Here is a 17,693-nt window from a genome sequence, read left to right as displayed (position 1 = left end):
AATATGGAGGAGACACATTAACATCTGTCTCCGTCCTGACTCCCCCCACCCCCCCCCAACCTCCTTCATTCAAGACATATTTATAAAGTAGATATATAGACTTCTTAAATGACTTTTACAGGTCTCCTCCAGACACTCATCAAAAAACGGATGTTTCAATGATCTAAAGAGATAAAACATGTTTATATGCCATATACTGGCACTGTAACTGTCCAGGTGAAAAGCAGAAACACTGGTGGGAGACCTTGAGCGGTAGTTTCAGACAGTACATTGGTAATGATGTAACGAGAGAGAGAGAGAGAGAGGAGGGAGAATAGCGAGTCCATCTCTCCTGGCGTTTATTCCTTATTGATATGCATTGCTTTCCAGGATATCTGTCCTTGCTGCTCTTCGCCAGCCTCCTTTAATATGAATTCCATTACCATCCAATGAGTGTCCATCAGGTATATGGAGGGAAGAGAGGGTAGAGAGAGGGGGATGGGGGATGGGTTTCTGGCTCTACCACACACGCACACCAGTGGAGGCTGCTGAGGGGAGGACGGCTCATAATAATGGCTGTAACGGAGCATATGGAATGGCATAAAGCACATGGAAACCATGTGTTTCATGTGTTTGATAGCGTTACACCTATTCCACTCCAGCCATTACCACGAGTCCGTCCTCCCCAATTAAGGCGCCACCAACCTCCTGTGACGCATACAGGAACAGACGAAGTGGTACACATTAATAGGCACACGCACACAAACAAAATAGCGCGTCACAGATTTATTGATGATTTACAAATATGCAAATATATTGGCCGGACAGTTGGTTCCTTGTTGAAATTATTACTCTTTACTACAAGAACTACTGCTGTAACACTTGGATTACTGACAAGTATGAGGACCTAACAGAGATTGAGGGACCAAATTCACTCCTATGACCATAAGCAAATATCAATATTTGTATCAAATCAAGTACAATTTACACATTTAAAAAATATACATGCGAGTAAAAATTATATCTTCCACATATTTACAATGAAATTTACTGCAAAATACTGACTATCTGTCACATAGAGCTGAACATAACATTTATACATCGATGTGACGAGAATTTGTAGATTCAGATTGCATATCAACAACACCACTATCATTGGAGGAAAAACATATTCAACCAATGAAAGACAGTGTACCATCAACAGGAATGACATGCTTAGGAAGGAATGACAGTAATTGTGAAATACTGTTTCTCAAAGAAAATCATGGAAAACAAAACATCACAAGACAGTAACTGTATACAACAACCCAACTGAAATTTGCACTCTGTGAAAATATCTCACAGACTATCTCAGAAATTACCTTCCCTAATCCCTCTTGAATTCTAAACAGCTTTAGCATTGCGTGATGCGCATGAACCAAAGCAAAGCAGTGTGCCAGCAGTTCTCAGTTATCTCATGCATAAAACAATAGGCAGGGTTTTGTAATTAGAGTCGGAGTTTGTGAGAGAGAGAGACAGAGAGAGACAAAGAGAGAGACAGAGAGTGAAAGAGAGACAGATCCACGTGCAGTCTGTGTACTACAACCAGAAGGGACAGAGCAGAGGAGAGGAGGAGACACTAGCTAGTCTTTAGCATAAACATTTGTTGAGCCATCATATCTATCATGGGATTGGGTTAAAGCCATCATATCTATCATGGGACTGGGTTAGAGCCATCATATCTATCATGGGACTGGGTTAAAGCCATCATATTTATCATGGGATTGGTTTTAAGCCATCATATCTATCATGGGATTGGTTTTAAGCCATCATATCTATCATGGGACTGGGTTAGAGCCATCATATCTATCATGGGACTGGGTTAGAGCCATCATATCTATCATGGGACTGGGTTAGTTGGCCGTTGGAATAAGGGTATATACCACCTGGTATGGCTTTACTGTGGGCATGGAATATATGTTTATGTTGTAAAGGGGAGGGCCTGTAGGATCTTTGGAGGTCAAGTTCTGATATTGTTGTCTGGGTGTCAGAACATGGCTAACGACACCTGCTTTCAGCAATAGTCTAATAGTTTTTACTCCACAGGAGGCTGCTGAAGGGAGAACAGCTCATAATAATGGCTGGAACGGAGCGAATGGAATGGCATCAAACGCATGGAAACCAAGTGTCTGATGTATTTGATACCATTCCACTCATTCTGCTCCAGCCATTACCCCGAGCCCATCCTCCTCAATTAAGGTGCCACCAACCTCCTGTGTTTTACTCCTTCCTCTCTCACTGCATGAATACAGCTGAATACAAAAGACAATAAAACAATCACATAAAAAGTGTATATGAACTTGAAACAATGACTAAAAGGCACAGTACTGAGTTGAAGGCGTTGCAAAAAGCATTCATTATTAGGCCGACCACAATCAGGATCCGTGTAGTGAAAGGACTATTGCCACACACTGTTTCTCCATAGAGTCTATACCACAGTACATTTGACGGTGGAGTGTGCAGATTTTAAGAGGTTACGTTCTAAAAACGTTTAACTTGTGCATTTATTGTTACTTGTCTTTTGTTTATGCTGAAATGGAAAATAAATTCAGCATTTCCTGTTTTTTGCAGTCACCTTGGTGGAGGTGTTGCTTTCTCGTTGTCAATGTGGTCGGTTGATGACGCTGCCTTGACATCGACATGAACAGAAGAAGCCTGCAGTGCTGCTGGGTAACAGAATGTCCTTCCCTGCGATGGGGAAATGTCCTTTGTCACCGGCAGTACAGCAAGAGGGCGGCTGGGAGAGAGAATTGACTGACTCCATGACTCTTTAGGGACTAGCCTAGAGGAGACAGACAGACAGGGAGAGGTCATGCGATTACAGTACAGTACATGTTCATACAATCAATAGAATAACATCCTTCATTGGAAGGAGTGACGTGATGTTTTAACAGTCGTTTGGTTGTCACACCAGACCCTCTGACCTACAGTATCACAAGCCAAAGGTCCTTGGGAAGGAATGAGAATGATGTCATTTCACAATCAGATAATTAATAGCTGGCATGTTGATCCTCTAGTCTACACCAAACTGTCAATAAATCCCCCATTGGAAACAACATATATTTACAGTTGATTTTTATGTACTTACAGTAGGTCTACAATAGGGCATGCTGTCTACAGCAGTGGAGGCTGGTGGGAGGAGCTATAGGAGGACGGGCTCATTGTAATGGCTGGAAGGGAATACATGGAACGGAGTCAAACATGTGGTTTCCATGTTGATGTGTTTTATACCGTTCCATTTCTTACATTCCAGCCATTACAATGAGCCCGTCCTCCAAATAGCTCCCCCCACCAGCCTCCACTGGTCTACAGTAGGCCTGCCCTACACAGTTAACTGAGAGTAGTCTATGACCCTCCACCCTTATGGCACGCTGCAAACCAACAGAACCCTGGGGGGAAAAAGCTGTGTGTGAATGACGTGCGCTCACAGCTAGTCTAATGGACCTTGACCCTCCCAGCCTTTCTGAGAGAGAGAACAAGGGGCCATCCCTACGCCCTGTTGCGCCACACTTCCATGCATGCCTGTGGTAATCGCTAACAGATGTCAGGACTCTTCCTGCTTCAGAGGGTTAGAAGGTTACGATGGGTACAGAGGAGTAGGGGACAGAGTTCAGCAGTCACTGTGTGTGTGTGTGCCCTTATGTCAGTAAGTGAGGCATGTGTTTGTGCAGTCATGTGTATATTTCTGTGCGTGTGAGTGTGTGTGTCAGAGAGATAATAGAAGCATGTGTGGGAGTATGTGAGACTCTGTCTCGCTCTGTATCTGTATTTGTGTGTGTGTTTATTTGTGTGTGTGTGTGTGTGTATCTGTATGTGTGTGTGTGTGTGTGTGTGTGTGTGTGTGTGTGTGTGTGTGTGTGTGTGTGTGTGTGTGTGTGTGTGTGTGTGTGTGTGTGTGTGTGTGTGTGTGTGTGTGTGGCCACCACGTATCATAACAAGATATGCAGGGGGAACAGAAATTAATGTTGTGGTGGGCCGGGCGACTGCAGGCTGACTTTGGTCGTCAGTTGAGCAGTGTTTCCTACAACAAATTGGTGCAGCTGGCTTCCGGGTTAGGCGGGCGGTTGTTAAGAAGTGCGGTTTGGCGGATCATGTTTCTGGGGGCGCATGACTCGACCTTCGCCTCTCCCGAGCCCGTTAGGGAGTTGCAGCGATGAGACAAGATCGTAATTGAATCGCAATTGGATATCATGAAATTGGGGAGAAAAACAGGGTAAAATACACAACCCCCCCCAAAAAACTGAAATGACTGTTGCTAAATTGGGCTCCTGAGTGGCGCAGCGGTCTAAGACACTGCATCTCAGTGCAAGAAGGGTCACTGCAATCCCTGGTTCAAATCCAGGCTGCATTACATCTGGCTGTGATTGGGAGTCCCATAAGGCGGCGCACAATTGTCCCAGCGTCGTCTGGGTTTGGCCGTCATTGTTAATAAGAATTTGTTCTTAACTGATTTTCCTAGTTAAATTTAGGATAAATACCTGCATGATGAGTATGTACACTACCGTTCAAAAGTTTGGGGTCACTTAGAAATGTCCCTGTTTTTGAAAGAAAAACACATTCTTTGTCCATTAAAATAACATCTAATTGATCAGAAATACAGTGTAGACATTGTCAATGTTGTAAATTACTATTGTAGCTGGTGTACAGAGGCCCATTATCAGCAACCATCACTCCTGTGTTCCAATGGCACATTGTGTTAGCTAATCCAAGTTTCTCATTTTAAAAGGCTAATTGATCACTAGAAAACCCTTTTGCAATTATGTTAGCACAGCTGAAAACTGCTGTTCTGATTAAAGAAGCAATAAAACTGGCCTTCTTTAGACTAGTTGAGTATCTGGAGCATCAGCATTTGTGGGTTCGATTACAGGCTCAAAATGGCCAGAAACAAAGACCTTTCTTCTGAAATTTGTCAGTCTATTCTTGTTCTGAAGGAAGACTATTCCATGCTAGAAATTGCCAAGAAACTGAAGATCTCGTACAGCGCTGTGTACTACTCCCTTTACAGAACAGCGCAAACTGGCTCCAACCAGAATAGAAAAAGGAGTGGGAGGCCCCGGTGCACAACTGAGCAAGAGAACAAGTACATTAGAGTGTCTAGTTTGAGAAACAGACGCCTCACAAGTCCTCAACTGGCAGCTTTATTAATAGTACCTGCAGGTTGGTGGCACCTTAATTGGGGAGGACGGGCTCTTGGTAATGACTAGAGCGGAATAAGTGGAATGGTATCAAACACATAAAACAAGGGGCAAAACGTTCAATGGGGACAGAGGGGACATGTCCCCCCCACATTCTGAAATTGCATTTTTGTTCCCCCGAGTTTTATCATTGGAATGTGATACAAAACGGACGCCTCCGAGCGGTCGGGTAGGCTGTTTGGAGTGTTAATCCGACTGGATAAAAAATAAATAAATAAAAATGTCCCTCCCACTTCTAAAACAAAAGTTGCACCACTGCATCAAACATGTTGTTTTCAAGTGTTTGATGCCATTCCATTTGCTCCCTTGGAGACATTATTATGAGCCGTCCTCCCTTCAGCAGCCTCCACTGACCAAGGCCTGTATTTATAAAGTGTCACAGAGTACATGTACTGATCTAGGATCAGGTCTCCCCATCCATGTCCATCTTATTAATTATGATCTAAACGGCTAAACTGACCCTAGATCCTTTCTCTTAATCAAATGATAGACTTTTGAGTTTCATGTACAGTAACAGCAGGACAGGTCAACCCACGTCAACAGCAGCAGGTCATGTTATTATGTCACCAGGACAACACATTATATCATCACCAGGCTGTCTGTCCTCCCTCCCTGTTCCTGAGTTGCTGGGTGTGACTGACGCATTCACCAGTCACCACCGTGGACTCTATTCAATCCGTATTACAGATATTCAGCGTTAAAGCGTGATTGAAATGTAAACGCAATATTCCGCATTAGCGGAGACTACGTTCACGGTAAACGCTGCCTATGTCGGCTCAATCGGGAATTACCTTCACATTTATATCGCGCAATCTGTAACGATTCAGTGATGCAGATTGAATAGAGCCCATGATCTTATCCTGCAGCGTTGTTACATAAACAGCAAAGTACAATAGAGTTGACTACTATAGTGTTAGTAAATAACAGGTGTATGTTTACCATGATCTCATGTTAGATCCCTTGTCCAGAGTCCATTCGAACTCCATCTAAAAAAACTAATTGACAGCTCATGTGACGAATACAATATCCCTGCATAAATCACAAACAATATGTACATTTACAGTCTACGAATAGCTTCCTATCAGTATGTACTTAGATATTTAAAGTGCACATATAAAAGGAATTGACTCCAGTCTAGTCCATGTATGAACGCCATCGTCACACTTGCAGTGGCTCAGTAATAAAGGATACAATGGCGCCCTCTATTGGAGAAAAGTTACACTCAACCAACCTGTTTTCACAGTAGCGTTTATCAGGGAAAGGCATGTGATTACATATGTCCAAATTTCAATTACAAAACAGGAGTGAGTAGTCAACAGGGTACATAACAGACATATCTTCTTATTGTGAACCAAGAGTAGTCTAATGCTTGGAGAACAAGGACGACCATTGCCAACTAACATACAAGATATACAGCCTCAGCTCAGATTGTTCCAGTTATGCATTATTTTCAGAGATAATTATTAGTGGGCTGCTATACATTTTCTCTTGGGGTTTTTAGATGACTCACCATCTTTATTCATCCACTGTTCCAGGTCTTCCATCTCCAGCTCCAACACAGAGGGGACATCATCCTCAAACATGGGCCTGGAAAACAGCCAACATAGCCAGCCCATCATATTAGTGTTTTGAAATTCGAAAATGACAAAATAAAGGGACTAAAATGAAGGGAGTGTAGAGGGGGAAAAAATACAAAACATCCACTGTTGAGGTATAAAGACAATCCAAAACAGTTGAGGGGTTTCTCACACGGTGTACTGGTCTCAAATTAAACTCCTTAGGAATATGCTGTTTTCCACTGATTGCCACCCAAAACTGTATTTGAATCTCTCTGGTCACCCCCAAAACCAATTCTTCCTTTGGCCGCCTCTCCTTCCAGTTCTCTGCTGCCAATGACTGGAACGAACTACAAAAATCTCTGAAACTGGAAACACTTATCTCCCTCACTAGCTTTAAGCACCAGCTGTCAGAGCAGCTCATAGATTACTGCACCTGTACATAGCCCATCTATAATTTAGCCCAAACAACTACCTCTTTACCTACTGTATTTATTTATTTATTTTGCTCCTTTGCACCCCATTATTTCTGTCTCTACTTTGCGCTTTCTTCCACTGCAAACCAACCATTCCAGTGTTTTTATTTTTTATTTTACTTGCTGTGTTGTATTTACTTCGCCACCATGGCCTTTTTATATTTTTATTTATTTATACATATATTTGTTTGCCTTCACCTCCCTTATCTCACCTCACTTGCTCACATTGTATATAGACTTATTTTTTTTCACTGTATCATTGACTATATGTTTGTTTTACTCCATGTGTAACTATGTGTTGTTGTATGTGTCGAACTGCTTTGCTTTATCTTGGCCAGGTCGCAATTGTAAATGAGAACGTGTTCTCAATTTGCCTACCTGGTTAAATAAAGGTTAAATAAAAAAATAAAAAAATAAGCACTGTCCTTCCCTCCAATAGTTTGACATGATTTTCTACTCAAGGCCATTTGAGTGGTAGTATTGCTGATTCCCACAGGAGGGCGCTCTCGTCATTGATTATAGTTTTCTGTCAATGCGCTGAAGTCATCAAGGACACATGATTGGCTTAGAGAAAGAGAGCGTTCATGTGCAGGTTAAAGTTTTGACAGGAGATTGTTTTTGATGGTTATTTCCTTTATGTTAGTCTTTCTCTGACACTAAAGATACCTTAGTCATACTGTACATTCTCACGTGGAGGCTGGTTACCAGGGACAGGGTGTCATATCATAGCAGGAGGAACTTGAGCTTTGCCATATTTCTGCTGAAATGCTCTTTCATAAGTTCATCAAGTTCTCAGGCTAATGTGTAAACACTTAGAATCACACATGATACTTCTTGACTATATACTTTATGTCAGATATGAGAGACTGGTGTGTGTGTGTTTGTGTGAAACAACTTGTTGAGGAAAAGAGCACATGCGCGCGCACGCACACACACACACACACACACACACACACACACACACACACACACACACACACACACACACACACACACACACACACACACACACACACACACACACACACACACACACACACAGGGAAATACACTTAAAAAATATATATATATTTTAGAATAAGGCAGTAATGTAACAAAATGTGGAAAAAGTCAAGGGGTCTGAATACTTTCAGAATGCACTATATAACTCATAGAGCAGTGTTCAATACTTACATTGGAACGTTTTCTGTGTCATCGCTACCATGCAAATATTTATCCTCTTCTACATTATCTGGAATAGGAAACCATCATTATAGCCAACATCGTGCACCATCTCATAAAGTAATGTCAAAGTACATTAACAATATCCACTCATACATTGTATACCGTATTGTGGTTGAGTATACAACTGTAGGCCTACACACTATTCTAAATAAGTATGCACAAAGCTAAACATACCCCTACTCACAGTTTTTCACGTCATAGTGTTGTAAAGTACCCATGCAATGAACAGGACGACTGAATTGTACAGTACATCTAGTCATAAGCAGATCTGTCATGGTGTATGAGAAAAGGGTCATGTCGCCTGTTGCTTCTCATCATGTGGACATACAGTTCTCATGACTAACCAGAATTGCTCTTTTCTTTCCGATTCCATCTGCGGTTGATCATGACTACGCCCACTACCATGGCGATTATCACGACCACCAGCACAACAGGAACCAGGACGAAGGTGAGACTCAGACTGTCCTCCAGTGGTGCTTCAGAGGATTTGAGCTGATCCTCCCCTGGAAGAGGAACCATCACGGTGGGAAACTGATCATGTTGCTACAGATGGAACACCTGCTTGTCTGCAATGTTTCTGCAATTATTTTCACCATCTCAATAATCGTTTCTAACACACGGTTTTCTTAAACACTACATCCGTTTTGTTGTTTGTGTTCAATCAATCAAATCAATCCAGTTTATTTTATAACGCCCCTTTGACATCAGCTGTTGTCACAAAGTGCTGAGGTACTGATGAAATATACCTTCTGAATTGACACCTGGACTGAATCCAGAACCAGATTCAGCTTCAGTCTCATATCCCTCTGAAATGACATATAATGAAATGAAAAACCAGAGGGCCTTTTTTTTGTTGTCATGCAAGGCTCTGATGGAAATCAGGTAACGGAATTGTGTTATGGAAACAGGTGTAATCTCACCTGAAGGACTCTCAGATGATCGGTATGAGTCTGGTGTAGGGGTAGCATCACTTACAGTTGGGATCACTGGGAACATTGAGAAAAGTATTAACACAAGCACATCTAATGCCAAACCCGTTGGAAAGGGACAGTTATGAGCTATTGCCACCAGGTTGTGTTGGAGGAGTATGCACAGCAGATAACAGCTAAAGCTCACCTGAGAACCCAGCATCATTTTCTGTTTGTGTTTCTTCAACAGTATTTGTGTCCTCATCACCCTGGCAGAACACTGCAATGAATGAAAGAGTCAATGGATAAGCAACATAGGGCCAGGGGTTTTTCCTTATAACCTTATAACACGACCTGACCTCAAGCCTACTGTATAACGAGAGCCAAGAGTTTTTCCTTATAACACGACCTGACCTCAAGCCTACTGTATAACGAGAGCCAAGAGTTTTTCCTTATAACACGACCTGACCTCAAGCCTACTGTATAACGAGAGCCAAGAGTTTTTCCTTATAACACGACCTGACCTCAAGCCTACTGTATAACGAGAGCCAAGAGTTTTCCATTATAACACGACCTGACCTCAAGCCTACTGTATAACGAGAGCCAAGAGTTTTCCATTATAACACGACCTGACCTCAAGCCTACTGTATAACGAGAGCCTTGAGTTTTTCCTTATAACACGACCTGACCTCAAGCCTACTGTATAACGAGAGCCAAGAGTTTTTCCTTATAACACGACCTGACCTCAAGCCTACTGTATAACGAGAGCCAAGGGGAAAAATCATCACCCTAGTTTTTATGCAATTTAGAATATTCATAAAAACCCACGAAAGACTCCACTATGTGCAAACTACACTGAGTCAGACAGTGTGATACTGTTTCCCAGAAAAAGGAGTTTAAACAGTCATCAGATCTTTGGATGTGAATCCGTTTGGGCCTGTCAGTAGTGTACTTGGTTGAGAGCTGTGACCTTAATCATGTTTAACTAAATGGGCCTACGTATCATACACTCTTCCAAAAATGGGTTCCAAAGGGGTTCTTCAGCTGTCCCCATAGGAGAACCCTTTTTGGTTTCAGGTAGAACCCTTTGGGGTACCCTCTGTAGCTGGAACCAAAAGTGTTCTACTTGGAACCAAAAAGGGTTCTTCAAAGGGTTCTCCTACGGGGACAGCCTGATAACCCTTTTAGGTTCTAGATAGCACCTTTCTTTGTGTAGGTTAACCCCGGGCATTCCAAGAACCATCACAGACACATCTTACTGTAAGTGTTTGGGCATGTACAGTGTAATTCAAAATCTATGTGTTGAGGAGGCATGGGCATGGCATTAAAAACCCTTTCAAATGAACATATCCCTTGGTTACCAGCCAGTGGTTACAGTGAAAAAGGCAAGGCACATATACTGGCACTAGACTCTATGACTCTTTAAACTAAAAAGAAGTATCACACAGATGGAGATAACATACACTGCAGAGGGAATGGAAAATGAAATGGAAAACCATTTGCAGAAAATGTTTCTGCAAATGGTTTTCCTACTAACAAAACACAATATTCTCGGTCTTTCGGTGAAGATGGGTCTTTTGAAATAAAACAGGAACATCAACGTTTCACTGTGTTTATAGCTGATTCTTATCATTCGTAACTAACTACCCGTTGCAAGAAGGGATGTGAACTCAGCCTCTTTCACAACTGAAATGTAACAGAGATGTACAAAGACAATAACATCCGTTTGAATAGAAGTGAACAAGCTCTCGGAGAGCTATTTCAATATTCAACTTCAGAAAGCATTGTGAAGCAACTCAAAGACACATGTAGGCATACAGCAGCGATTACTCAGACCTACTGGATAGAATATCATGTAGTCAAAAGGCCTAGAACTTTCACTATCTCTTCATAAAACGTGTCCACACATATTTCAGCAGCCACAACCCGCCAATATAAACCACATTTCAGCAGACTATTACATTCTCAGGCAAACTGAGAAAAAGAATAGAACAGAGAGACATCAAGAGAAAACAGACAGGTAATGAAAGTGAGTGAATGTAGGAGAGTAGAGAAAGCCATGAAAGCTCTGTTTCCAATGAGCAGTAAGGGCAAATGATCTTTCCAATCCACAGTCCACACCTACCAGTCCCAGCTAGGCAGGCTGTCAGAGCCAGCAGCAACATGATCGACGATGGGGTCATTTCCCTGTGGCCTCTCCTCTCTCTCGTCCTTGTGTTACCATGGACAGGAGCAGCAGCAGACATAGTGACATTGTGTGGTGGTGGTGCCCATTTCCTTACTAATGTCTGTCACGGCATCCTACTTCCTGATTCAGTGCTGCTTTTGACTCACCTAGAGACTCACCGAGAGGAGGAGGAGAGAGAGGGCGAGGGGGGAGAGAGAGAGAGGGAGGGGAGAGAGAGAGAAAAAAAGAGAGGGAGAGAGAGAAACCTAAAGAGTACACAGCCACATAGCTACACACACCCAGCTGGATCACTCTTGCGGATGTGATGCAATTAACTGTGTGCTTGTAGCCACAAGCCTGGCAGCTCCTCTGCTCTCTGCTGAAGCAAATTCCCCCCAGTTAAGGTATTCAAGCAATCGGGGCATACCAAAGAGAAGACAAGAGCACAGCAAACTTACTCAATCGGGGAAAGGAAAATATTTTGCTTAGTTAGATTCAGTAAGGAGCAGCTGGTAGTTGTTCTCTGTTACACTGGTCTCCTGAAGGACCAGGTAAGCTTCTGTTTGGATTTGAATTCAAACCGCTTACAGGGTTAGAATTGAGCTCTGAAAGTTGTATACTGTACTATCTATGGATATGTCGTTATACCTCATTAACCTTCCCCCATACCCTTATCCACCTATCCCATAAAGCATAGCCCCGGCCATGACAAGTTTAGACATGATATCACAGGTGAATGATATTTCTGAGTTGAAACATGTTCAGAGTTGAGACTATAGACACAGAAGCTTTCAACTGATACGGACTTTTAAAGAAATGTTGGCCTGCAAATAAAAAGTAACAGTACACACCAATGCGAATGAGGGTTTGGTGATACATAGTTAGGGTTGGGGTTATCCACTGTACTTAAATAGTTTTTTACAATTATTATTTGATACATGTGTATTGATGATGCAATGTATTATAGACATGTACCATGTTTGACCATGATTGTTTTCAGTGTCTCAAAACTCAGTTGGAGTGTTCCACAATGTCTTACAGTATTGTGTATTATTGTATCATTGTGGAGTGACACTTTAATACATTTTTCTAACTCTAAGTCTAGTTGTGATTCATGGATGATGCAATTCAGGAAAATCACAGAGACATAATCCACCAGTCAATATAGGCTTTGGTAGATTAATATATTTCCTCTTTCTATCAATACTGAAGGCTTTTAAACATATTTATGTATTCACCAGCTGTGTCTAGTCTGGCAAGAGAACTAGGAGGCCAGCGTGCCAGAGGATTTAATACAACGTATATCTTCTATGGTCCATTAGCGCCCCCATGTGGTAAAGTGTAATATGAGTTCATGAGAATACAAAAGACGGCACTGTGCTCCCATTCGACCTCAAATAGAGTCATCTCTTCTACCTCTAACTCTAGTGGAGTTGCAAGTCTGTGACCACTCAATTATATTATTTCCACAATAATGAACTAAGCTGTTGGTGATCCCAGTTGGCCTGTTTAGAGATAACCTTGAAGGAACTTTAATTAGCAAACATTGTCTGTATAAGATTATGACCGCAGTTAGAGTTCAGAGCGCTGAGGAGATTAATATTGAGCGTTTCCATGGTTTTAATTAATTAGGCTAAACAGAAAATGCTTTCGTTCTAAAAGGCAGTGAGTGTGGAGATGAAATGCTTGTTCACATCAAGCGTTACACAGAGACATAGTGGAGTCAGCCTTAACCTCTATGGGATTGGTGTCCCCCCCCTGGCGGGACGGTTGAGTTAACGTAGGCTAATGTGATTAGCATGAGGTTGTAAGTAACAAAAACATTTCCCAGGACATAGACATATCTGATATGGGCAGAAAGTTTAAATTCATGCTAATCTAATTGCACTGTCCAATTTACAGTAGCTATTACAGTGAACGAATACCATGCTACTGTTTGAGGAGAGTGCACAATTATGAACTTGAACATGTATTAATAAACCAATTAGACACATTTGGGCAGTCTTGATACAACATCTTGAACAGATATGCAATGGTTCATTGGATCAGTCTAAAACACATACACTGCTTGCTGCCATCTAGTGGCCAAAATCTAAATTGCGCCTGGGCTGGAATGATACATTATGGCCTTTCTCTTGCAAGATGATGGTACAAAAAAATACAAAAAAACGCATGTTTTTTTCTTTGTATTATCTTTTACAAGATCTAGTGTGTTATATTCTTCTACATTAATTTCACATTTCCACAAAATTCTATGTGTTTCCTTTTAAATGGTATCAAGAATGTGCATGTCTTTGCTTCAGGTCCTGAGCTACAGGCAGTTAGATTTGGGTATGTCATTTTAGGCGAAAATTGAAAAAAAGGGTCAGATCCTTAGTCAGCCTTAAAGGGATGTGCTATGATTTAGTGACTTTTTGAGGAATATCAACCGTTACTACTAGGCGGGCATCAAGTAGCTTAGTGGTTAGCAGGTTTTGAGGGGCGAGCTAGAGATTTGACAGTTTGAATCCTGGGTCTGACGTGAAAAATCTGTCGGGAAGCGAGCTAGCGTACCGGAAGATTGCTGGTATCAAATCCTAGATGCCATTGTCTTCCGTTGTGCTATTGAGAAATCCACAACAACCCCTCCATGGGTGCTCAGTGTGGCAGCCCGCTGCTCCAACCTCTTCAACCTGTAGGCCTATATGTGTCTTTCGGAGGGGTTGGGATAAAGCAGAAGTCACATTTTAAAGCAGAAATCACATTTTAGAGTGAATCAAGCAGATTCAGGGTCTCTAGTCACTTTGTTTTCATGTATTTATTGATGTTTAATGACCATCCCTCTGTGTTAAAATAGATGTGGTCAGAGGCTGCCAAAGTGGATGACGTTAATTCCTTTCCGTTTCCATGGAGACGTCAATATCTACAGCTATGCAAATTAATCGTATCAGCAGTGAATGGGAGGATTTTATAACCATGGCTACCTAAGTCAACAAGCTAATTATTTTCAGGAAAAAACTGTTATGAAGAAGCAAAACCGCTACTGCTAATAATCAAATTACACCTTTAACATGCATCCCTCCCTCATTAAATATATGATCAATTGGTGCATAAGCACCAAGCATAATATGTGAATTCAAGGAAGGGAGGAGGAAGGCAATTTTAAGTATTCAAACAGGACCTACATTCCATTGGTTGCAGTGGGATAGATTGTCCACCGGAGGGCAGTCCAGCCCACCGTCCTGTTGGTCGTACTGAGAGCGCTGCAGCCTCTATCAGTCAATTAAACCACTAACCTTTCCTATCTCTCAACAGAGAGGGAACAACACACTGGAGAGATAAAAGTGACCAATACATCTAAGACTTAATAATGCATTCAGCACAACTTTTTACCCCTTTTACCTCAACACATCTCTCACTACAATACAATATCGATCCTTAAAGAAACAACCGCTGCTCCTTCCTGCTAAAGGGACAGAAAATAAGGCAAAAGAGTAGAACAATATCTCACTTCTAAAGAGGGAAAGCTAATTTACTCCCCAGACTAATTTACTCCCCAGACTCAGCATAATAGCCTATGCAGGGCACAGTGGATGTAATGGTTGGTCCTGACAGGGGGATCGTAGAGGGTCATAGGTTACGTGCAAAATGGCACTCCATTCCCTATAGTGCACTACTTTGACCAGAGCCCTGTTCAAAGTAGTACACTACATAGGGAATAGGGTGCCATTTCAGATGCAACCATAGAATGCTTTTGACTGTGGATGTTAGTGTGAGGATAATTGGCTAGCTGATATATGGCATTGACAGACATTGTGACGTACTGGAGGACTTTGTCGAGTCAGAGAGACAGACTGTCTGATGCCCAAGTGTATCTCTTTATAGTTGTTTTCTTTCCTCCGTCATCCCTCCATCATCCCTCCGTCACTATCAGAGCAGGCTGGTGGGAGGAGCTATAGGAGGACGGGTTCATTGTATTGGTTGGAATGGAATACATGGCACGGAGTCAAACATGGTTTCCATACGTTTGATACCGTTCCATTCATTTCATTCCTGCCTGTACAATGAGACTGTCCTCCTATAGCTCCTCCCACCAACCTCCTCTGTTCACCACCCCTCCTTCAGTGAACTTCACCACTCCTTCCTCCCATGGTTGGGTTCCCTTAGTCACTCTGTAAAGCTCACATGGCCACATGCCATATTAATGCAGGAGTTATTGTACTGAGGCTCATACCTTCATATCATGATATTAAAAATGTATTCACAGGGGACTCCACTGAGATTGCTACGAAGGCAACCGTTCCTTAATCATTGTTATATGTGAATATCTCCAGGGAGAATTGGGGGGTAGGCAGTCGGCATTATGAATTCCTCAATGGATTATTGGGTTGCAGACAGTTGCAGACTGACTGGGTGTTTTCTGCTGACTTCCATTTCACCCAAACACATCCATTATTAGTGACGACAGAGCGTAGTTATCCTTTTAATAGCCCCGTGCTGTGTGAGGCTGTTGATAATGACGGAGGAAGGAGAGGTTTGCAGTGACAGAGAGGACCGCTGCTTTGTTCCTGCCGGTTGTGATGAGGCGGCGTGGGAGGGACAGACAAGGAGTCAGAGAGAGAGGCCCACAGGGAGAGAGAGTGAGAGAGAGATAGAGACAGAGAGAGAGAAAAAAAGAAAGAAAGAGAGGGGGAGAGAGAGAGAGACAAACCAATACCTGTTGTTTGTCAGCCAGAGATACTGTGCTCTCTGTCTCTCTCTCTTTCTTTTTTATCTTCTCTCTCTTTCTCTCTCTTTTTTTCTCTTCTATTCTCTTCTCTCTTTCTCTCTCTCGCTCTCCTTACTTTACTGACCTATCCTCTTTCTCCTTGTAGACTCCAGAGGTTAGAGAATATAGCCTGGTAATGTGTTGCGTGTATCCTCATTATCACAAACCAGTGCATGCAGGTAATGAGGGACATTTTGAATGGCTTCATTAGGATCAATAATGTATGACATGTTATACATTGTTATGGACTTTCCGTCAGCTATAATAGATTAGTGGATTTCCATTGCTCTCTTTTGCATTGGAATTCCCCATTAGTCTTCAGGGAGCTTCCCATCTGTATGGTCACTTCCTCCATCAGAGATTTCTTATGCATTTATTCCTAGGATGTGGATCAGCAGGGGCGTATTCATTAGTGGACACCGTAGCAACCCCTTTTTTTTCTCCAACAAAAACAAGAGTTTCTATTGAACAAATTCAGGTAGATTCCTCCCTATGTTGTCCCGTTTGGTTCCTAGTGAATACATCCCAGGCTTCTTCAGTCCTCTGAGGGTTATTAAGACTAGAAGAGGTTAGTAGTGAATTAATAGGAATGGGAACATTACTTTAGCAGGAGAGAGTGTTCACAAATGTCCTTGCCTGCTGACATCTGAAAAAACCAACATTAGCCCAAGCAACATAATCATCATTCTGCCCGGATACGGCCTGGATATAGTATACGAATTAGATGGAGCGGCTAATAGCAATGTCGTGACATTACAAGGGCTCTTGGAGGCTTTAATGCAGTGTGATGAGGAGGGTAAATCAAATGCTCTCAGGCTAACATTGGTTGGGGAAATGCTTTCCATGAAACCAGGGGGGGAAGGCCAAGGGAGGGAGAACGTTACTTCATGTAATAGAAGTGGATGTCGCTCTATGGTTTATGAAGCAGCTGATGTCACAAAGTGCTATACAGAAACCCAGCCTAAAACCCAAAATAGCAAGCAATCCACTGTCTCACTACAGTTCCCTTTGTTGGGAGAATTTCCTGAACATGTGAGATTTGGCTTCTACTTATATAATGGCAAATAAAAGAGTTGACTATGAGTGAATGGAACTGATGTCACGGCCGATGCTGGAAGAAGACCAAGGTGCAGCGTGGTGAGCGTACATTTTCCTCTTTATTTAAAATGTCGCCAACAAAACAACAAACAAAAGAAACAACCGTGAAGCTTACAGGGCATTAGTGCCACAAACAAAGTTAACTACCCACCTTGAAAGGAGGGAAAAAGGGCTACCTAAGTATGGTTCCCAATCAGAGACAACGATAGACAGCTGTCCCTGATTGAGAACCATACCCGGCCAAAACATAGAAACACAAAATCATAGAAGTAAAGGACATAGAATGCCCACCCAAATCACACCC

General features: G+C 42.2%; 1 protein-coding gene across 3 annotated transcripts; it reads right to left on the bottom strand.

The window, feature by feature from the left end:
* Nucleotides 1-750: 750 nt before the first annotated feature.
* Nucleotides 751-11,750, bottom strand: LOC139579122 (transmembrane protein 154-like). 3 transcript variants are annotated; one of them, XM_071407416.1, is made up of 9 exons: nt 11,503-11,743; nt 9,586-9,657; nt 9,390-9,455; nt 9,216-9,275; nt 8,814-8,972; nt 8,419-8,476; nt 6,724-6,800; nt 6,153-6,208; nt 2,668-2,800 (listed from the first exon to the last, which is right to left on the bottom strand). In XM_071407416.1, the coding sequence occupies exons 1-8, from the start codon at nt 11,621-11,623 to the stop codon at nt 6,165-6,167; spliced, it is 657 nt and encodes a 218-aa protein (XP_071263517.1). In that variant the 5' UTR covers nt 11,624-11,743; the 3' UTR covers nt 2,668-2,800; nt 6,153-6,164. The 3 variants fall into 3 exon arrangements, with proteins under 3 accessions (XP_071263518.1, XP_071263517.1, XP_071263519.1); XM_071407417.1 differs by lacking the exon at nt 6,153-6,208 and having other exon boundaries at nt 751-2,800; nt 11,503-11,735; XM_071407418.1 differs by lacking the exon at nt 9,216-9,275 and having other exon boundaries at nt 11,503-11,750.
* Nucleotides 11,751-17,693: the final 5,943 nt, after the last annotated feature.

This window comes from Salvelinus alpinus, chromosome 6 (assembly GCF_045679555.1).
Source record: "Salvelinus alpinus chromosome 6, SLU_Salpinus.1, whole genome shotgun sequence".
NCBI classification, from domain to species: domain Eukaryota; kingdom Metazoa; phylum Chordata; class Actinopteri; order Salmoniformes; family Salmonidae; genus Salvelinus; species Salvelinus alpinus.
The sequence above is the reverse complement of the archived record's forward strand: the minus strand, read 5'-3'. Positions and strand labels throughout refer to the sequence as shown.